At 34.5% G+C, this 22,790-nt stretch overlaps 1 protein-coding gene across 2 annotated transcripts; it reads right to left on the reverse strand.

Moving 5' to 3' along the window:
* Window positions 1-1,949: 1,949 nt before the first annotated feature.
* Window positions 1,950-22,348, reverse strand: LOC128999616 (poly(rC)-binding protein 3-like). Of its 2 annotated transcripts, none has more exons than XM_054426203.1 (11): window positions 22,191-22,348; window positions 17,269-17,342; window positions 13,759-13,815; window positions 11,918-12,034; window positions 11,627-11,761; window positions 10,397-10,525; window positions 9,731-9,853; window positions 6,886-6,967; window positions 5,502-5,655; window positions 4,643-4,774; window positions 1,950-3,986 (listed from the first exon to the last, which is right to left on the reverse strand). In XM_054426203.1, the coding sequence occupies exons 2-11, from the start codon at window positions 17,332-17,334 to the stop codon at window positions 3,659-3,661; spliced, it is 1,323 nt and encodes a 440-aa protein (XP_054282178.1). In that variant the 5' UTR covers window positions 17,335-17,342; window positions 22,191-22,348; the 3' UTR covers window positions 1,950-3,658. The 2 variants fall into 2 exon arrangements, with proteins under 2 accessions (XP_054282178.1, XP_054282177.1); XM_054426202.1 differs by having other exon boundaries at window positions 5,502-5,658.
* Between the last annotated feature and the right edge of the window lie 442 nt (window positions 22,349-22,790).

Raw genomic sequence — 22,790 nt, forward strand, 5'->3', positions numbered from 1 at the left:
TTTTGATACAAATTTATATAACAGAAAAACTATATTGACAAAGAGTAACATGTTCTTTTAGTCATGATTGATTCGTAGCAAACGGATTGATGTTTTATTAAGTACGTAACAACCTAGTGAAAAAGCGGAGCAGAAGATGACCTAAAGGTCGAAACGTGCGTCCTCCATAAATATACTGGATTGATTGACGTAAGTTGTTATTATTATGTTCTTTTAGATAGTTCTGTACTGTTCAAAAGAGGCTAATCTAGTTTACTTTTCTAGAATTTAAATAAAAAGTTTTAACAGTTTAAAAATAAATTTTGATAAACTGGATAAAATTTATATAAGGCACAATGAATTTACTCTTACCAATCCCTGAAAAGACGTAAACCCTTGAATTGAAATCACACTTAGGCTAATATTTAACTAATAAGCGGAAAAAGGAGCACACTAAAACGGTAATCAACCGGGAAATAGGAAAAGAGGCTCTTACCGGGAATTTGAAGTCCTGAAGGAGTGCCGGGGACTTTCAGGAGGATCCAGGAATAGAATCCAGAGGTACTCTTCAAGGATTCCCAGAATACTCGGGAGATTGGCTTACCAGGCAGGAGATGAAGACTCGGGAGTGATTCCAGGATTAGACTTCTTGAGGAATTCCCGGAATCCAGGATTTTTGGCATACCAGGAGAAATTCCAGGATTAAAATCCTTAGGTCCAGGATATGACTCCTTCAGGAGTCCCGGATCCGGGATATGGTGAGATTTCATTTAAGGAATGTAGGAACTAAAATTAAAACTAGAACTTTGGGTGAGTGAGGACTAAATTGACAGTATTTAAGGGAAAGTTAATATAATTTGATATGTGTTGTTAACCAAATGTCTTCTACTACAATTGATTTTAAATCAAATATGTGTTTTGGCCCCTCTCAACCTTGGCCCCTAAAGATTGACTCCAAACAATTGCTTTCTGTCAAAAATTCTTATTGATTGAATTTCAAGCCAGCATATTGTAAGTTTTCTAAAGTTGTAACATATTAATTAAACCCTACCTGTGTACTTATAATTTCACTTTACACATTAGAACAAACTACTGTGCATCTCTTCTTTTCAAGTATACAAATTATGACAGTTTTAGAAAATGTATAGAATATGCAATAGATAAGCTTCAAAACGAATACATATATTTTAGTTTGTGGTTTTTGTTATGTTACTAGATTTGCAATTTTAATAAATAAGTATCAACCAAATTTACACGAACAATCTCTCACATTAAAAGACTTTGTTTGGTGTTAGTTAAAGCCCACAGCATAAAAGATATGCCAGATGATTGTATTATGTTTACTAGTAGTTTATGATGGTGTGATTTACCAAGGCCACACTAAAAAAACAGGCCGTAATGCTCATCAAGCATGACACCACGATAAAAGACGGCAATGACGTAATGTTTGCCGTTTGTGATCAGCTGCTTGTTTTAATCTTTCCTTGGAAAATAAATAAATAAATACCTACGTCATTGCCGTCTTCTATCGTGACGTCATGCTTGACGAGCATTACGGCCTGTTTTTTTAGTGTGGCCTTGGATCTGCTCAGTGATAATAATATATGATATCCCACCCAAGTGCTGCATCAAGATTGAAAATTGAAGATTAATAACATTACTTGCACATAGCAATATTAATAATCTTTGTATAAAATTGAATTTAATTAAACAGTTAAAATCTTACATTTACTTTCATCCCTTTGATTTTCTCACATTTCACATATTGACTTTAAATGCCAATTCCTAAAAGTAAAATAAAAACATTCAAAAGTCAGGTTAGGTGAGGCTAGGTAATTGATCGAATCTGCAGCCAGATGACTCGATCGTAGGAATATCCCAAGAGGTTTTGGAAAGAACAATCAGGTGGAAACGGCGATTCAAATCAAAGAGATGACGGATACAGGATGAGGATGAAATGACAGGCTGAGTTGAAACTTACATGGATTTATAACACATGATATAATACAGGAATGGAAAGGTTAGGCACTAACCTATGTGTATATGCTAACACAAAAACACAAAACCGCGACACATGTCAAATGCCTAGAGAACATAACCTACACATCTTAGAAAGAATTAAAATAACATTCTGCAGCAATAGGTAGTAAAATAATGAATATAAAAACTGAAATATTGTTTGAAATTAAATAAAAAAATTATATATCTATGTTAATAGAAAACATACATGTAGAAGTAAACTTAAGTGGCCTCAGTAACGATAAAACTGACAGGGTTAAGTTTTTGGACAATCGAAAATCAACGTACAAAAAAGATAATAAAGTATGACCTTAGAAAATAACCTGATGCAAAAACAATTCAAAAGTTAGATAAAACATAAATAATATGAGTGACGATCATTATAAGACAAAAATAAGAATTAAAATGTAACATTATACTGACAAAACTTGCAGCTAGGGAGGACAGCAATGTTCAAAACCTGAATCAAATTGAACTCTCTTATATTGTTATTTTGTAAATACATTAAGAATAGTTTAATTGAAAACAATTCTTTTGAAAAAAGTTGACAAAAAACGACGTTGAGTGATCAACATGTGTTAGAGGAAGCTTATGAAATAATAATAAATTAAAAATAATCTTGTGAACGTTAGCAGGTTGCAATTACAAATTTGTTAAGGGTTAAGGGGTAAGGATAGGTGATATGCTATGTAGCTGATTTTGTGACTAGTCTTCAGCTTAGTTATAGTATGATAAAAATAAATTTAAAGTTACTTTTTAAACCTAGTTTTGAAAATCATAAAGTTATACTCAACCTTAGTACTCCTTATTTTTTTATAAATTTCAATCAAAGAAGAAATGAATAAATAACTTTTTTATAGAGGTAACAAATTGCAAAATAATATTAACTCCACGTTGAAGCTCAACACTGATAAGATCCCAAGGTATCTCATTGAAAAATAAGAGTAATAAAACTATCTTAGAAAAATTATTTAAATATATCTTATCTTTATATAGCTTTCCTAAAGGTAGTTTGGCTGATTCTTTGCCTCTTCTTTGAGTTCTTAGGGTTTTTAATATTTCAAGGTAATTGTTAAAGGCCTAATCCAAACTACCACAAAAGTCATAACCATTACTCTCAAAACATATAAATCATACTCAATAATATAATTAGAAAATACTAATGGAATTTCATTCTCATGAGAAAAGGTTTCCCAATTAGTTTTATATTCCACAGTCAAATTTAATCATTGTCAAAAACAAGAAAGAGCTTCAACTTTGTTTATAGATGCACAATTTACATATCAAGGTTTAAGAAAAAGTCAACCTTTAACATTTTTTAAATAATCTATTTTTCTCCTTATTTTAATTTTTCTACCCTAAACCCTCTAAGGTCACCCCCTCTCTAGGCCCTCTAGGACTCTCTAGGCCTATAACTTTGTTACCTGCAGCTTCAAAATAGAGACACTACAGTTTTTTTTTAAACAACACTTTACCAACCTTTATATAAAAGTTAAAGGATTTAAAGGTCAGACTATTGGAAAGTAATTAAAACTATCACCTATTGTCCTCATCTCATTTTTCCTACCATCAAAACCGAGTTTCAAAATATGGCCCTAAATTCCTTCAAACACTTTCCCAACCTGTCACATAACCCACCTAGCAGGAAATACATCTAGTCTCAGTATGGTGCGAACTTGCTCCTCTCGCTCTTGACCTTGCCATCGCCACCACTGGGGCTACGTGGTGCCCGCGGCTGGTACGTCTTGCTGCGGTGGACGCCTGTCGTCTGCACAGGGGGGTTGCTGCCCCCCAGGAAGTCAGTGAGGCCACCCAGCGCTGTCAGAGAGGAGAGGGCATTCAGAGCTCCGGGCTTGGCCAATAGCTGTGCCAGAGGGATGGCAGACGCCAGGGGGTTAGGAGTGCCAGAGGCCGAGGTGGAGTTAGATGCTGTAGAACCAGACGCTGATGGGTTCTGGGCCTCCAGGTTGGCTTTTTGAAGCTCCACACTAAAGAAATTCGGAAATTCCGGTACAGATAACAATAATGCACGTGCACATTGCACTTAGACCTGTATTTTACAAGTATTTCACTAAAAAAAACATCACAAATGCAATCTAGTTACAAAACAGGTGTTAAGCAGTCTGTTCCACAATTGTAACTAGTATTAAGTAACCTGTTAAATATGGGAACTAGTATGAAGTAACTTATTATTAGATGGGAACTAGTATGAAGTAATCTGTTATTAGATGAGAACTATTATGTAGTAACCTATTATCAACAACTTTTAAAAAGAAAAAAGGTTACAGCTTATTGGTGTATACGAGTAAAAGGTATGGCAAACAAGATAGGCATTAGTTGACCTTTTACTTGTAAACCTGGTCTGAAGTATCACAGAAACTGACCTACAAAGAGCTTTGAAAAAAATTTAACGTTTAAGACTGTGCAGAATAACCTAGTTTTATTTGTTTGAATCAACTGAATATACTGGAATCCGTCCCAATCAAGCACTCTGTGTAATCTTACTTGTCTCTGTCACTTGTACTCTGTATCATGGTTTGCAAAAATAAAATCCTGAAATTACAATCTTAAACTGTTGATTTAAGCTTACAGAGACATGGCAATGAAGAGTCAAATTTAAATGTTTCAAGGTAATGTGCCTCACCTCATATTGATGAGATACTGTGCTAGCGCGACGGCATCAGGGTTGCCAGTGATAGTGATGGTTCTGTCTGTAGAACCTCCCTCCCTGGTCTCCTCACAGTTACTTATCCTGATCATAGCTCCACTGATCTGTCTGTGAACCATACAAAACATTACATTAAGAACATTGGTGCAAGTAGTAATATCCATTGAAACTTCTAGCTTACAAAGAAACTCAACCGATCAAACCCTTGTAACTTCAGAAAGCATCTGCAAAGAGTGCACAGTAAAAAAATTCCTTTTTCGCCACGATTGGGGAAGGCTATTATGATGTCTCCGCTACCATGGGAGAGATCCATGTTTTTTATTTTATTTTTTTTCAATTGAAATGTCTGTTTTTTCAATGTCTCCATGATCATTGGGGAAGTCTCCTGCAACCGTGCAAGACGATGATGATTTCTTTGTATCCAAAGAAAAGCACAATAGTTTTGCAATGATGGATTATTATGATGACAACGTGATAAATGAACTTTAAAAATAAATTAACAATTTTTCGAGGTGGGAATCAAGGATATTAATGAAAGCGTTATGTTAAGTTTACATGTTTGGAAAATGGAAATTCACCACTGACATCGATATCGTAGGAGCATGAGATCATTGTGTCGCATAAGATGATCATGATTCCACGGAAAATCCAAGGCCACAAAAGTCTGTAGAATCAAAGTTTTCTCAATACTGTTGTTATTAATAGTTTTGTGGAATCGAGGATTGGAATTGGCTCATTACTTTCTCAAGGTTTGCCAGGTTGTTTCATGATAGAGTGGGGAGACCCTGCATGTATAGTATAGTGAACAAAAGTGGAACAGATTACTGGTATCTACCTGATCTCCGCAATCTTGGTGCCTCCCTTGCCAATGATGCAGCCAATCAAATCATTAGGCACAGTCATCTCATGAGTCTGCTGGTTTGTGTTGTTTTGTGTGTTGTTCTTCTGGTTGTTAGTTCTCAGCTGACTCCCAGCCAGTGCAGCTAAGGCTGCAACAATTGAAAATTTTTGACATTTTTGGTCCTAGTATTTAGCGTCCAAACCTTTTTTATTGCAAACAAAATTTTGTCACTTCCTTCTATATTCATTTGGCAAAACATTTCTTTTGGAAAACATAGCCTAAACAATTATTTTACTTGATGAATTTTAGCTAATCAACATACTAGAGATTCTAAAGACTAAACTGTAGGGGTAAACTCAAGTTTTTACAATTACCTACTCAAGGTTGAGGTTTAAGTACTCCTTACAAAAGTTGTTGAGCTCCAAAAAAAGTTTTATCACTGTTTTACTATTGCTTGTTGACTTTCGTTAGCACTGGGGTTAAATGCAATCCTAAACCAATTTAACATTTTATCATGGCAATATTAGTTTTGTGATGGCAACTAAATTTCCACTTTGACTCATAAAAACTTGCTTAGGTTGTGTTCATACAGTAATTTTTGTTGTAAACATTCAATTTTCCCATGCCGCTGCCTACTGATCTAAACCTATGTTGCTAGCCTAGTCTTTAGCGTCTTGGACTACGGTGTGGGAGGAATGGGTACTTGAATTATTAGTGTTTAAGGAAAATCTAAGTTATAATACAATGTAAAAACAAATTTAAACGATAGAACATGCAACATTCTCATTAATATTAAAAACTACAAAAATTGGACTAGTAAAACAGACAGCTGATAATATTTAAAAATTCATATCATCTGAAGTAGGCTATGACTATGACAAATCAAATAGGTAACAGTTTACCAAAGGCAGGCATTTTCATACTTTCCCTTAATTGTAGGGGTGCCGGAAAAGTCGGTACTACAGCCTGTAATGCAGTTTTAAACTAGTTTTCATGCCTGACTAATTACTTAGAATTCACTATTGGGAGTCAAAAAGTTCTTTTTTCTCAAGCCAAACAACAAAACGAATGAGGCAAGCCAAATTGCACAATGGATTTACATAGTTGTCACAGTCTCAATTTGAGTACAAGCAGACGTGATGTAAGCAAGAGTAGTTTGTACAAAGTATTTATAGTTTTTTGTGTGAAGTTAATAGGTACACTATTTTACTTGAACAAAAGAGATTTTTTTCTCTACTTGCTATCCAACCTTTGGCTATTCTAATGTACATAAGGGGTTCTTATGTATATAGCGTTGTGTTAAAACAATATAAGGGTATATGTTTTGAACGGTTATAGACATCTTTTTATTTAATTTCCAAGCTTTATTTCAATTTACCTGCAGGATTTAATCCGCCGCCACTTGAGTTGAGTCCACCAAGACCAAGTGCTGCCAATCCGGCCAACGGACCAGCCCCAGCCTGTCACAATGTAACCAACTTAATACAATGAATCAGGGAAATATTCAACAATAAGTTTACTGTTTCTGCAACTAAGGAGGGGTAGAAGAAAATTATTCATACCCTCTAGAACACTAGAATAATTAAGGAAAAGCAATTAGCTTAGTTTTTACGCCTGACAAACATAAAAAAAAATTTATATTCATTCAATGGATGCAGAGAACACTTTTATTTTGCATCTTGAGAAATTAAATTCATATTTCCGAAAGCAATTGAATTTTTAACACCGAACTGATAAAAACAATCATTCTGATAATTACATCTATATATATAAAAGGCAAAGCCCTCACTGACTCACTCACTCACTCACTCATCACTAATTCTCCCACTTCCCATTTAACTAGGAGGCTGAAATTTGGTACACTGATTCTTTAGGCATTAAATAGGAAAACTAAGTTGTTTTTATCCTGATCGGAATCTTGGGCTCCGCCCCAGTGGCTCTGGAGTTTCCCATGTTAACCGTATGATTTTTCATATTTAAAAGGAATAAATGAATCTTAACAGCTGTTTCAATTAAACAAGTTGGTTCTATTTTATGATGTTCAATAGCATTTTAGTTACAAGGATTACCAGCAGGGTGCAGCACTATTATTTTTTTAATTCATGACAACAGCTAATTTGCAACCAAAAGGTGAGTGAGCGTAGCGAACGAACTTCAACCTGGAGGCGAGTTAGCGTAGCAAACGAGCTAACCTGAAGGCAAGTGAGCGCAGCGAACGAGCTCCAACCTAAAGATGAGTGAGCGTATAGCGAACGAACTTCAACCAGGACGTGTGAGCGCAGCGAGCGAGCTCCAACCTAAAGGTGAGTGAGCGTAGCGAACGAACTTCAACCAGGACGTGATTGAGCCATGCGAACGAGCTCACGTATGAAGTTAAATGGGGCAAAGCCCGCGGGTACAGCTAGTTATTAATATATAGGCCTAATGACAGAATAAAATAGAATACTTAACAAATTAAGTTGACTTTGAATGTTTATTGTTACTGGTAGTTCATTAAATATATACAGGGTGTTTCGAAATTCTCTCTCGAAACTCCGTGGTCATGTTCGTTAGGTCAAAGCAAACAAAAAATGTCATATAAACACATGTGCTATCTCGCTTCGTTATCTGTCTGTCAGTGTGTATTTCTTTTTTACATAACTTCCCATAAATTTGGATAACCACTTGAGGTAATATTTTTTTGCAAAGCATCAAGTTTCTACTTGGTATAATCTCAAAATGGCGGCCATCTTTATTTTTCAAAGCTTAAGAGTCCTTGGAGGCTAGAGGCCATCTTGGATTATTTCAAACAACTGTTGAAGGGGACAAATGATCTATCCTACTAAATTTATCTGGTTAACTCTAGATAACTTATTTTAAAATGTGATAAACTATCATTAGAAAATTCTCAAAATTCTGAAATTACATATTTTACTGCTACCTTCCAACTCTACCCTTCACCTGTCCCAGTGTGAATCAAGATTGTCTATAGTGATGGCTACTTATTTTAAAAATAAATATATATACTTTTATTTAACTTACAGTGTTATTTCCTGGATGGATCAACAGATCAGCAATGGAGTTTCCAATATTCAAAAGACAATGGTTTGGACATTGCCACATGCAATAATATTTACTTCAAGTAACTTCTAAAGTTAAACATTATTATGTACTGTAATTATGGTTGGTTTATCTTAGTTACATAATTTAAGGCATTTAATCATTTAGAAAAATTATTAAATTACAAAAATGTCTAGCAATTTTAAATGGTAATTTAAGTTGATCTTACAGCAAATAGTTTAGCAATACTATGGTAAACCTCTTTTGAACCACACCCCCAAAGCCAAGGTTAATCATAACCATAAAAATTCTAGTTATTTGGAAACAAATAAGACAACAGCCAAATGTACGCCGAGGCGCAGATCGTTGGTCCGGCTTCGCCCAAGTCATTGCCACCAAATTAGATTTTAAGATAACAGTAATCATAAAAACCTGCCATTGATTTCCTGAAAAAAGGTTATTGGAAATGCCTTACCCACTTTATTTAAGCTAGTCAGGATGTTATTTAACTTTCAGCAAAATAATTAAAAAACAATCATCATAAGGTATAAAAACTTGAGAACACCAATTTTTAACACAAAATATAGGCCTAAAACATAAAAATACGGCTAAATAACTAAATACCTTTAAAAATAACCTATAAAAAACTAAAAAAAAAACTAAATAAAATATAATGATTTAATGCTACATTTTTACATTTGCAATATATAACAATTTTTCTTTACGCCTTTTGTAATTCAGCTCCTGCGAGTTTACTTAACATGTTTAAAATCTGAAATAAAAAGAAAATTTACAATAAGTTAGCAATGGTGAGATAAAAGGGTGAATGAATAAAATATTTTATGAAATTGTAGTGAGTTCATTGCCATGAATGTGTTATCACTGCTTTGTACAGACCACAGTAGACTATTTGCGACTGATAGCAAAAGTAAAGAACTGATAACAGAACAATTATTATTGTTTCAATCTTAAAAATGTTAAATAAAATGAAAAAAATTGGGTTTAAAATCAGATTTATTCATATTGATATCAGGTATTTATTCATATTGGGTATCTATCATACGACTAGTCGTCAATTTCACTGATAAGTTTAAATTTTATTTATCTTTTATTCATTGTACAATTTATTTACGAAGTACATATTATTTGCAATATACAAGTTCTTTATGTATTGTTTGAGTTACCTCTCCATTGGCAGGCACAGCGTAGTTGCCTTGTATGGTGTATGCCTGTCCACCAGCCAGTATTACGGGGCCAGACATGGGGGGTTTGGGGCGATACGGGATGGTCGCTCCTTTAGGCGGACTCTGCAAACATTAAACATTAACTTTAAACATTAAACATTTTATACTAAACCAACTCATCAAAATATAGTATGCATACAAGAAAACAAGATTAAGGTTTTAGGTAGACATTTCAGATAATTTTTCCAGCTAAATAAATAATAAATAAATCTACGTTGAAAGGAACAGATGATGTGGCTCAAAAAATGTTATACCAGTAACTATAAAATTCCTCAAAAAAAAAAACTTACTTAATGATATCAATTAAAATTCACAGAAAACCCCCGAATAATACCATTTTCACACATATTTCCCGGTTTTTTCACAGCATAACTCCCTTTTTTCCCGGAATTCCCAGTCGCTGAAAACCATGAAAGCAGTATTGAGGAGTTTTGGAAAGCTTCAACTCTACAAATAAACGAAAATGTTGGGGAAACTCCCCCTAGAAAACTTAAAAGAAAGCAGTGAGTTCAGCTTAGCATTACAAATTCAGGTAGGCCTAGTTATAAATGTAAACTTTGCAATTCACAATAGACATTCTTTATCATCCAGGAATGCAAGAATTACCTCGAGCATGACACAGCAGATGTGGAAGATACACTGAGTGATGGCGTCGCTGGTGCCGGTGATGGTGACCGCTCTCTCTGTGCTGTTGGGCAACATGTCAGATGCAACTAGGATGTTGGCACTGGTGATCTGTTACAAGACAGCACAATAAATATATTACAGGGTAATCACAGAACTCCTGGAAAAATGTTATGTTATTTCTTGGTTTACTCGGCAGAAAAGCTTGGTTTTCCCAGTCGTGATTGATTGTAAGTCACCAATTGTGTAGTTTACTAAGGGTCAGCGTGCTGCGAGTCATTGATATTTTCTGGTCCATATTTTCTTTCTTATAGATATTTTCTTATAAATATTTTTTTCTTACAGATATGACTCGAGGGATAAGAAACGGAATGGAAATTTAAAATCAGATGGGATGGGAGTTGGTGACCTTACCAATTTCTCGAATCGAATCCAGTAGAACTAAGCGCATTTTAAACTGCAGAAAGTATTTGCGAAGATGTGCGATTGAATGAAACAATGATGTCGCTGTGACCTCAAAAGATGTTTTTAATTTTGAAGTAATCTCGGACGATGTTCTTGATTTTGCCGTGACCGTGAAAGATGTTGTCAATTTTGCCATGACCGTGGAAGATGTTCACCATTTATTTTGCCATGACCACAGAAGATGATCTTAATTTTGCCATGACCATGGAAGATGATCATGATTATGTTGTGACCGCAGAAGATATTCTCGATTTTGCCGTAACCTCAGATTCGAAATTATGCAGTAACCTTAAAAGATGTTCACGATTTTGCCGTGACTGAGGAAGATGTAATAGATCTAACCACGACTACAGATGATGTTCACAATCTCACAGTGACCAAGGACCGATGTTCTCAACCTCGCCAAGACTGTGGAATTCAATCATGATTTTGACGTTTCCGCAGACTAAAATCAAGCTTTCCTGTTAATCTAAAAAATTCCCAAATAGTTAAAGAAATCCAAAAGAAATTAGCGCTCACTGAAACAATCCAACAAAATAACATGAATACATAACAGGATGAGAGAGGATAACATGAATGTGTCTTAACTGTAGGCCTGCATATGCTAAAAATAATCGTTAAACTTGTTACAAAAAATACTCTACCTAATTCTTAAATTTTTGTTTTGATAATCGAGTTGACTCAACACAAAAACAGTTACTAGCCCACACTAAAAATTAAACAAGTGATGAATTTGACAGTTCCTACCTCCCTGATCTCCTTTATCTTGGAACCGCCCTTGCCGATGAGAGAGCCACATTGCGAGGCAGGTACGATGAGCCGCAATGTGATTGGTGGACGACTCACTCCACCTCCTCCACCCATCCCGTGCAGCTCCTGAAACTGTGGAGGCAGACACCAAATAACATTGTGAATCAAGTTAATACAAGATTACAATAGGCTTAATTAGTTACAGATTGTATTCAGATATCCACACTACCTACTGCATTAATTTATTCAGGCAAACTGAAAGCTACAGCAAAAATCAAATATCTTTACCTCTTCCAGTTTCTTACAGATGAGTTGAAAGGCTTTGAAGATGGCGTTTGTCTGTCCAGTGACGGTGACAATGCGCTCAGGACATGATCCGTCTGATATGTTGATTCTGGCTCCAGACTGCATCAAGAATCAATCTTTCAGTTATGTTAAGAAACTTTTTTTGCTAAGATTTAAATTGTTCGATGATGTTTACAAATGTGGGAAAGTTAACATAATCTGAAGTTAGGACAACATTGTTACAATGTAGAAAATATACACAAGTTTGAAGAACATTCAGGCTTTCAGCTTCAGCAGCTTTCAGGCTTTGCAGTGGGTGATCAACAGTTGTAACCATCAAGACAAATCAAATCAAAATTTATTTTATTTTGTTGCAAATAAACTATTTAAAGGCATTTTACAAATATTATAGCCTATGTACAATTTAGGACTGCAATTACTAAAATAAAAATATACAAAATTAGTCCCACATGGGTGAACCCGTACAATGCAGAACAGTGTTAAAAGTTGAGAAACCCTTGCTTGCCGATCGAGTTAAGGACAACCAGGGTTTACTATGTCCTCCGTAGCCTCAAAGAGATATGCCCAATCAATCTCTTTTTCAGTCATAAATGAAAATTTTACATAACTTGGTCACTGCCTAAGGAAGACTGATGAAAGAAGTCTACAACTCAGACAACAAAAATATAATCACAGAACGTCATTACGCACTTGGTAGGAGTGCAATTTTCCATTACATACTTTTAGGCTACTACGACAAGAATAATGATTCCATAATGATTCCATGGGGGGGGGGTTAGCTAGTTTATCTCAGATTTGAACCAGCTCCCATGGTTGTAATGGGAGCTTGTTGAAGGTCTTAAATTGCAGACTCAAGCCTCAAATAACACAAAACACTTACACATACAATATTACTGTAGCTCAGTGTAACCCTTACGGTAGGCCTATAATGATTTTGATAGCAGTAAAATTATATGTTTCCAATAGTCTAAAGTCAATGCAAACCACATTGTAGACTACTAACCAATAAACAGAGATTCATGAGTTCAGTTTTGTTTTCTGTTACAGGAAAATTTTGTTGGCAGAAAAAAGTTGTTAATTTACAGATCAACTAAATCAGTAAATGAGATGCAAATTGTGCAAGGGCTAAAAAGGAGTGAGTTTTAAGTTCCAAATCGGCTTTGAGACTGTAGACTGAAACTTAGGAAATTCATTTATGTAGCAAAATGGCAGCTTCCACTTGCATTAGAGAGTTGCATCTGAATTTATGACAATTGAAACTAATGATTTTGTTGCATAACGGTTTTTTGTTTACCAAATTATACACTATTCCACACAGTGGAAACACAGGTCTATAGGGAAATATTTCCAAAATTTACCATAGGTGGGAACTGATATGATAGTAATCATTGGAACATTGACAATTTAGCACTGTTTAAATGTGCATTGTCTCAAGATCATATGTTTGATACTTTTAATATTGCAGTCTTTGCGTTTTTGTGTGATGAAAGAAAAATAAAATAAGGGCCTATGGATTCCTTTCTATAATATATTTGTTTCTCATTAATTTAAAAGTTTATTCTCATAAGTCAACTAGAGAGAAAATACCTTAAATAATGTGTATCAATAGTAATAGGTCTATGCATAATATTATTATTTCGTTCTTTAAGAAACTAAAAAAAGTATTAAATGTAGGCAACAATTTTAAAGGAAAAAATATTATAAAACCAAATAAACAGAATATAACTTTGGAATTAGCTTACAACTAAATCTAGTCTAATGGACAACTTAGAATTTATCAAGGATCGTGAAGAGAATTTTAATCTGACAGCAAACAAACTCACCTCTTCTCTGAACCGTTTCACAATCTCTCCCTTTTTGCCAATAATGCTCCCGACCTCCTAAAACAAAAATAATACAATTGAATAAGATCCTCTGGATTAAAATAATTTAGGAAATGAGAATCCAGAAAGAGCTTGCAATAATATTTAATATTACTATCAAAATGAAATCTATTTAATCAAAATTTGTTAAGCAATAAATCAATTTGAGACTATTAAAATCATTGAGATTTTTGCAAAACTATACTGTACAAAATTGGATTCTTCACTTTCAAAACTCTTTTTCAAATTAATGATCGATTCTTAGTCTTAGCAAACAAATAGGTCCTGTTCTAGCCTGATAAACAATTCACTACAGTAAACTTAAGAAATTATAATGAAACATAAATTATTATTCAATGGAAAGGCCTAGGCCTATATTAAAATATAGGGCAATTCCACGGTGTCGGACGTAGATTTCAGACACATTTTTCTGCTATTTTAATGCTTTAAAATTACTTTTTGTAAAAAACCTTAATCTTTAGTATTTTTATTTGAAAGAACAGTTCTTTAAGAACATTTTCATATGTAACATTTTTTAAATTTTAAAATCTTTAATGGCTAAACAAATTTTTTTCTGCGGTGTCGGACGTAGAGTGCACAAAATCAATATTTCTTTTTTCCTTATTTGACTTTAAAAATCTGTGAATTTTAAAGAGATAAAACAACAGAAAAAATCATGGATGTAAAGAAACTTATTAGCTTTAAAAAGAGCCTAGGTTCAAGTTTTTTGGTTCAATAGTTTTGACACAAAAAAAAAATCTCCTACGGCGTCGGACGTAGAATTTTTGGTGTCGGACGTAGGTTGTGTGATTTTTTTTAGATTTACAAATAATAGGTAGTAATTAAATGTAAAAAAACGTTCACAATTTTATATGAACCCTTTTAAACATTTATTCATGCATTTAAATGAGCCTGAGCAAATAAAATTACTAAAATCCTCTATACCTGGGTTTAAAATATTTAAATTTCGAACATTTACGTTGCACAATATGGTTTGACATTTTACCTTCAGGGAAAAAGTAAAAGACTGATAAACACTTTACATCTTTTATTAGATATTTTGCTTATTTAACTTAAAAAAGTTACAGCTTCTTAATTCCTACAAATTACCCATTCTCTAAAAATTAGTCTCTTTAAAAAAAATAATGAAATGAAAAATTCATGGGCACTTTGGGTTATATGCCTAAAAGTAAGACATGAGAAAATGTGTTCAAGGTTCAAGGGAGCACATCTGGAAGTGGACCGATGATACTTTTAAATTTATAGTGGTCTCTTGTTCCTCCGTAAGGTTCAGGAGGCTCAATTTTCTTCACAATGTCTTTGGCTTTGTACATAATACAGTCTTCATCAGTTGGCCAGAAATAGTATGCACCTGACTTGGAGCAATGCATTACTTTCACTTTGGCTTCATTTTGTTCAACACTGTACTTCACCTGGATAGTAATCATTATCGTATTTAACCACAACCCAGTCTTTTTGAGGCACTAAATCCTGAAGGTTTAGGTCATTTCTCTCTATTTCGAAACGCTCGCCATACTCCTGTTCTGAGTCATCACTGTCCGAAGACTCCGGATTTTGAACAATTTTTACTTTTCTTTTTACTAAATCGTCGCTTGTGTCGCCTACAATTAAGAAATCTTTTGATCCAGCTGCCGTCACATAATGGACTTTGTGAGTGTTAGGTACTGGTACGGAACACTCCCATATTTGCAGACCCTCAATCACTGCTTCTTGAATATCCTTACTTGAAATGAACTTAACTAAAACATTGGGGTTCCTTAAAGCAGCAATCTCGGCAAAATCTTCTGCTGTGCTCAGAACATGACCTGCATTGGCTTTGCAATAGTTCCAAACACTTCTCTTAACGGTTCCTCCTATGGCGTCAACCACACCTTTGCCGTGGGAAGTTGCAAAGAAATGCCAGTGGATCTCAACCTCAAACTTACTCTGTAGAAAAGGGAGAACTGAAAACATAAAGCGATTCTTGAATTGAGCTGATGTTCCATCAGAAAATACATTGACCTTAGTAATATCTGGTTGGATTGATTTTAGTTGTTGTAGCAAGAAGTTCAAATAACAGTAAATTTGATTTTTTGTGTGCTCCAGATCATCAGATACAATAACACAGCTTTGACTGACATTTTCCGCAATCCAAGCATACGATGTAAAGACAGTAGCCTGGCTATGGGTCCAATGTGCTGACTGTATTTCATTTTGGTGTAGAATGGTCGCATTTTCTGAAAAATCCATTTGAAGTAAAATTTCATTTCCATTTACGCGTGTTTTGATCTTCTAGAACTCATTAGCTTGTCTCCTCTTGACGTAAGTATGGATCAAGAAAGGTTTCAACTGAGTTGTCAACTCACAAAATGCTTCCTCAACCGAACTCAATATTTCGATTTTCTGCACGTGCCCATCAACCTTCTGCCACTGTAAGTACTTTAGGGGTACATTTTCCCCTTTTGGTTTGTACAAATCAATCAGATTGACGCATAGATGGCATCCTCTAGTCATGCATAGTTTTGATTGCGAGTCACAAACAACTTTGTCAATAAATGATTTAAAAGTGGTTGAAAGTCCTGTGTGTGGTTCTAGAGACACTAATAATAAGCGAATATTCTCATGATAAGAGCACACACAAACATTGTGTGGGATAAATTTTACATCTAACTAAACTTAAAGGTTCTTTAGTGCAGGTTAATTGAGTACTATGATAAAAACTCAACTTAGGGTTTTATAGTATATGCAGCATGTTACGGTATTTAACATACACTACCCAATTTTAGTACTTTGGTGTCGGACGTAGAGTCGGACGTAGGAAATATTTTCTACGTCCGACACCATGATTAAAAAAAAACCATACATGATAGATTTTTTTCCAAACATGGATCATTTAGACCTATGTAAACTTGCTTTGCATACTAGTTTTCAAGCTTTAAAAAAAATCCATCTAGCCACAGTAAAACTAAACGTACATTTTTGGTGTCGGACGTAGAATTTAATCTTTCTTAATGTTAAACATCTGTAGGGTGGACAGAAAACCTTTTTCTTAATTCTAAATTGCATTAATATTTAGCTTTACTCTTAAACTATCAAAAAAATAATTCATAAGGCTTATTTGAGTAAATTTTGTTTGTTGGTTATGAAAATAACCAACATGGTTGTAAATCGGAGTGAAAAAAACAAAAAACGGTAGTCTATAAAAAAACATGTATATATTTTTTATTTTTTTTTTTTTTTTGTAACCAATGTTATGAGTGGAAAGCTACACTAACGAGCTTTCCAAAAATGTATAACAGTAATGGGTTTGATAAAGTTGACAAAAAAGTATAGAGGTTGACCATTTTATGGAATTGCCCTATATAAATTTGTGTTAAAGAACAACAAATTTATCTTCCAACCAAAGCTGCAAGTACTTAAATTTAACTGAAGTTTTTACACTATATAAAACAGAATTGACTCTGAACTGACCTTTCCCTGCATGATGAGTCGGATTGTAAGTGTAACATTGTCGTCATTGCCATTGGTGGCGTCCATAATGACAGCTGTAACACAGTAGGTAAATCAAAAAGACAACCAAATATAATAGGGGAGAGTGGTACAAGGTGGGACACGGTATATAGTGGGACATTCCATATAACTTTTTTTTCATCAAAGCCATGTGGCCAGTTACCCTCCAAAAGTGTTAAGTCATGGCCAACAGTGTGTTTTAAGTTTGTTCTGAAGTTTCAGTCATGTTGGAAAGTATTGAATGACAGTCTGCTACAACTATAGTCTCAAAAGTTACATTTTTGAGGTAAGCAATCATCATTTTCTTATGAAATTAGTTTGATAAACAGGTTAAATATGATATGCCTAACATTAAAAAACCTTCTTTGTTCAATAGAAGGAGGTCAGGGATGTCTGAGCTGCACTGTTTGGAGTAAAACTTATATTTGTGGTATATAGTGGGACAATGTTAAATAAGGTGGTACAAAGTGGGAAATTGGTACACATAGTGGGACAAGCAATTATAATTGATTTATTATACTATTATAGCAATTCATAATAGGCTATAAATACAAGCATACCCATATAAATATATGACATGCCTCATCTGCTTGGTAGGTTACCTAGAATAGGACCGAGGTTTAAAAAAAACCCCTTAACTTACTTTTCACGGTAAACCCTAACGCGGTTTACCCAGAAACACAACCATTGTCAATTTTGTGTTAGGACTAGGTATTTTTAAACTGTTTAATACTTATATTTTCAATTAAACAATTTCTTTCTACTTTTTTACCTACTTATAAAAATACAGTTTTAGCGGGGTCGGTTTTATGCCAAAGTAGACCTACATTTAACTCTTAAAATATAGACATATTCATTCACATCATAGTTATTCAATAAAGAACATTATAGTGGAATTTTACAAAAAAAAATATTTTTTCAGGTCCATAATGCCAAAGATTTGCTGCATGAAGAAGAAGTTTTTGGAGCATGCAGAAGATGGAGCAATTTCGAGCCTTATAGCCTAGTTAAATTACTAACTATGTACTCTAAGTTTTTACAAGTCACATATATCAATAATTTTTTAATTTGTCTGAAACTATCTTATTTATGTATACCTCATATGCATAACAGGATGTCCCACATTGTACCATTTATTGTCCCACTTTGTACCATATTGCTGTCCCACCTTGTACCAGGGTCGGTACATGTTGGGACAACTGGTATAAAGCGGGACAAACGGTTTTTGGCCTTTTAAATATATGTTAATAATTTTGAAAAAAAATAGCATTAAAAGTGTTTTAAAAGTGCTTTATTTTTGTGTAAATATTGTTCTTCTAAGTCAACAATCATTGAAAAAAAAATGAAATGAAAAATGAAGTTTGTCATTGAAGAAAAAAATGTTTTAATATTTTCGTCCCAGTATGTACCACTCTCCCCTACAGCCTTGAGTAAAACGAAAGCTTAAAAACACTTCTTTGACTTGAATATACAGCTTACCTGCTACTCTTAACAGACATTTAGCTTTGTAAACGAGGGTAAACTTTTTAAACATTCAAGTTCCAAAGTAATTAATATTAAGAATTAAAAAAAATATATTTCAACAATACAGTATATAGTTAGTAGGACTAAATGATAACTTAACCTGATTAGCACAGTCGCTGCGGCTGGGTCCCCGGTGACGCATGGAATGCCGTGGTGTTACCGAGGACACAGCGCGCAATACATTATTTGCCCAGTCAGTGTGGTTTAGGCTCTTGCCAAGGACAAATAATACGCATTAGTATTGTGTCTCTAATACCAGCCTAATCACGGCACAAGCCGGCGAGTCAATCAGGACATACCTTGAGTTGCATGCTGACCAGAACACGGGAATGTTTTTAATCTGTGGCCATCAACTTCTAACTTAAAAAAAAATTGCTTAAAAAACTCCACCACAAGCCTAGAGAGAAGGAAGACTGGAACTAGGAGATGTGTGCCAAACCATAAGAACAAGCCTAAGCTCTGAAAAAATACTCTGACGAGCCTCTTTTGGACTTAGACACAAGTTGATATTGCATAAATCAGGGTCATAATCTAAACAGATTTTCACTCATCAACTCGTACACAGTGAAGGGTTTGAACGTCTGTTCCGTAAGTTACTTACCAGTGGTAGTAAACTTTAAACGTGAAACCAGTTGTGTTTTGTTGTTGAAGTGAGTAAGTTAATAAAGAGTGGCAGGGTCCGATTTTGGTTGCTAATGCCCGTATTAACCCTCCGAGTGTCCCTTGTTTGCCCCAATGTCTGCCAATTTTTTGCTCATTTGCAAGGTTTTATTAAAACGGATCTGAGAAGCTTGAAAACAATGTTAATTGTACTGTTCTATACCTATACCATTTTGTTTGGAAAATCATGGGCTTCAATATTATACATAAAACATAAGGAACATTAGTTTCAAAAAAATTTTTTAAGTAAAAAGAAAAATATTTTGGAAAAATTTCAAAAAAAAAAAATAAGTTCGCGCTCAATGAAATTGTAATAAATTATAGGGCTATAAATATTTGAAAATAGCCACTTTGTTCTAAATTTTATGAAGATTACAAATATATAATAATATAAGGAAGTAGATTTGCAAATAAATAAGTTGTGGGCAAAAAACAGATTTCAGTAGGCCTACATAGCGTTTAGCTAAGAATGCATAGCCTAACCATAGCTAGGAATCTGGCTGATAATTTACATCAATATCACTAGGCCTACCTACTTCTTCAGGATCATCAACCAGCCCTTCAAAATCACTTAAATCTTCTTATAATGCACCACGTATATCACTACTTTTGATTTTTAACACTAAAACAATGATAAACGTAACTTAGTAAAACACATCAGTCATCGGTGCGAGGTTAACCAAGATGTTTACAAATACACACATCAGCTGTCTGCTACAATATTTTCGGAACTAAAATGAAAAGCGCTTAGAGACAGACCTCCGGAGAAAGCTCTGAATCTAACAAATAAAACGATAAACTTAGGCTACCTAACTCGATCCAGTTCAATCCGATTTTGTCAATCATAGAGCCTTCGCCGTAAACAGTGTTTGTGAGTCGATGCATCGACACAAAACACTACACAAAGTGGGTTATGTGTCGAAGCATCGACAAATTTCTCCGGACGTTTTTAAAACAAGCCAAAAGTGCCGACGTCCGGCCGTTTTTAGAACGAACCAAAAGTGCCAACGTTTCGTAATGATCGAACAGTTGTCATAACAACCGAATGGATACTCGGATTCTTTTAACCCATATATTAACATTGAGTCGAAAGTTACTAGATGCGATACATCGATTTTCGTTGGTCGAAATATCGAAAATTCAATTTTTACGAAATTTTAACCTAAAAATCGCCAGATCGCGCTCGGCATTTTTAGCGTGACCTTTGGGGAAAATCATCGGCATTTTTTGAGCGTTACTTTTATTTCTCGCCTGGCACTCTAAGGGTTAAAGCCTACCATATGTTAACCCTCCGAGTGTCACGCGTCATAAAAATGACGCACAACACACTTTGTGTAGGGTCACGCGTCACTTTTATGACGCACAAACATCGTTTACGGCGAAGGCTCTATGACTGACTGAATCGGATTGAACTGGATCGAGTTAGGTATCGTTCTTTCCGTAATATTCTAAGCTTTCTCCAGAGGTCTGTCTCTAAGCGCTATTCATTTTAGTTCCGAAAATATTGTAGCAGACAGCTGACGTGCGTGTATTTGTAAACAGCTAGGTTCCCCCCTACCGATGACTGATGTGTTTTATTACGTTTATCATTGTTTTAGTGTTAAAAATCAAAAGTAGTGATATACGTGGTGCATTATAAGAAGATTTAAGTGGTTTTGAAGTGCTGGTTGATGATCCTGAAGAAGTAGGTAGTGATATTGATGTAAATTATCAGCCAGATTCCTAGCTATGGTTAGGCTATGCATTCTTAGCTAAACGCTATGTACTGAAATCCGTTTTTCGCTCATAACTTATTTATTTGATAACTTACCTCGCTATATGATTATATATTTGTAATCCTCATTAAATTTAGAACAAAGTGGCTATTTTCAAATATTTATAGGCCTATAATTTATACAATTTCATTGAGCGCGAACTTATTTTTTTTTTGAAAATTTTCGAAATTATATTTTCTTTTTACCTAAAAATTTTTTTTTGAAAAAATGTTCCTTATGTTTTATATATAATATTGAAGCCCATGATTTTCCAAACAAAATGGTATATAGAACATTAGAATTGACATTGTTTTAAGCTTCTCAGATCCGTTTTAATAAAACCTTGCAAAGGGGCCAAAAATAGGTGGACATTAAGGCCTAAACTATGGACACTCGGAGGGTTAATCCAAGGGGGATGGGGGCCATGTCCCGATTTTTCTTTAACATAAGGTGGCAACCCTGATGAGTGGTTCCATTGTAATGTAATGCGGGCATGCACCCTGAATGCTATGTTATCTAAATCATGTAGGCCTACGTGTCCATAAGAAACAAAAACTAAGCTGTAAATATGTAAATAACTTAGGCCTAGGCCTATCAAAAACATTAATAAGATAGGTCTTAAGGCTAAAAGATAAGTTAACCTAGGCCTATAGCCTACAAACTAGGCCTAGGGCCTAAATAGGAATATTTCCTATAGGCCTAGTGGAGTGTGCGCAAGGATGTAATTGAGTTAAACTATTATTATTTACATGGATGGATAAACTGATCTTGTGCTAAAAAATTTACTTGGACTGGCTCCTAAAAAAATCCCGAATTGTAACATAGTAGAACTACCTAGACAAAAGCTTAGCATCAACGTCGTCCACTACAGATAGACTATCAACATTTTCATCAGTTAAACAACATGTATGATTAGTGCTAATACATTAGTAAGAGATTACTCACATTATAACCACGTCGATGCTAAAATTCTGAAAGAGTAATACGTACGATACACGACCGGTATGAAACTTAGTTTTGTAGTAATTAATTAGTTTTAGTTGCACAATGCACGCACAATAAAAATCCAAGATGGTGGAAATTCTTACAGAATTGAGAATAAAAGCGAAAAGCGATTTACGAACGAGCTGGTTGGTTGGCGCACTCCACTTGGCTTTTGCTCTGGCTCACACTTCACTTCACTTCAATCAACAACAACAAACAACGTAGTGTAGTCAGTATTGATAGGGTGATAGCATTGAATATATAACACTAGTATGGTTTTATATTCAATGGTGATAGTGATAATGATATAAGCATAGATAAAATATACTCCTTGAGGAGTATGTTTTATCTATGATATAAGCCTAGACCTTTAGGCCGCGGCCTGGGCCCTGTTTCATAAAAATATATGTTTTTCTATAGTCTGTTTTCATTTGTTGTTACTTTCTCCCCCTATACACATAGTATTATGGAGAAAGTATGGTTTTCACGGGTTTTCATCAACATTTTTGAGTTTCAGTTTTGAGTGGATATAGTCGTTTGGGCGGAGTTTACTCAAGGGAG

The sequence above is a fragment of the Macrosteles quadrilineatus genome, unplaced genomic scaffold, assembly GCF_028750875.1.
Source record: "Macrosteles quadrilineatus isolate MER2022 unplaced genomic scaffold, UCM_ALF_1.0 Scaffold_8__2_contigs__length_117827958, whole genome shotgun sequence".
In the NCBI taxonomy this organism is placed as follows: domain Eukaryota; kingdom Metazoa; phylum Arthropoda; class Insecta; order Hemiptera; family Cicadellidae; genus Macrosteles; species Macrosteles quadrilineatus.

Coding starts and splice junctions, on each gene's coding strand:
- LOC128999616 (XM_054426202.1), bottom strand. CDS start 17,334: ATGGACGCCACCAATGGCAATGACGACAATGTTACACTTACAATCCGA. Junction 10,526..11,626: donor AGATAAAGGAGATCAGGGAG/GTAGGAACTGTC, acceptor GTCTTGTAACAG/ATCACCAGTGCCAACATCCT. Junction 6,968..9,730: donor CTGTGCCTGCCAATGGAGAG/GTAACTCAAACA, acceptor ACATTGTGACAG/GCTGGGGCTGGTCCGTTGGC.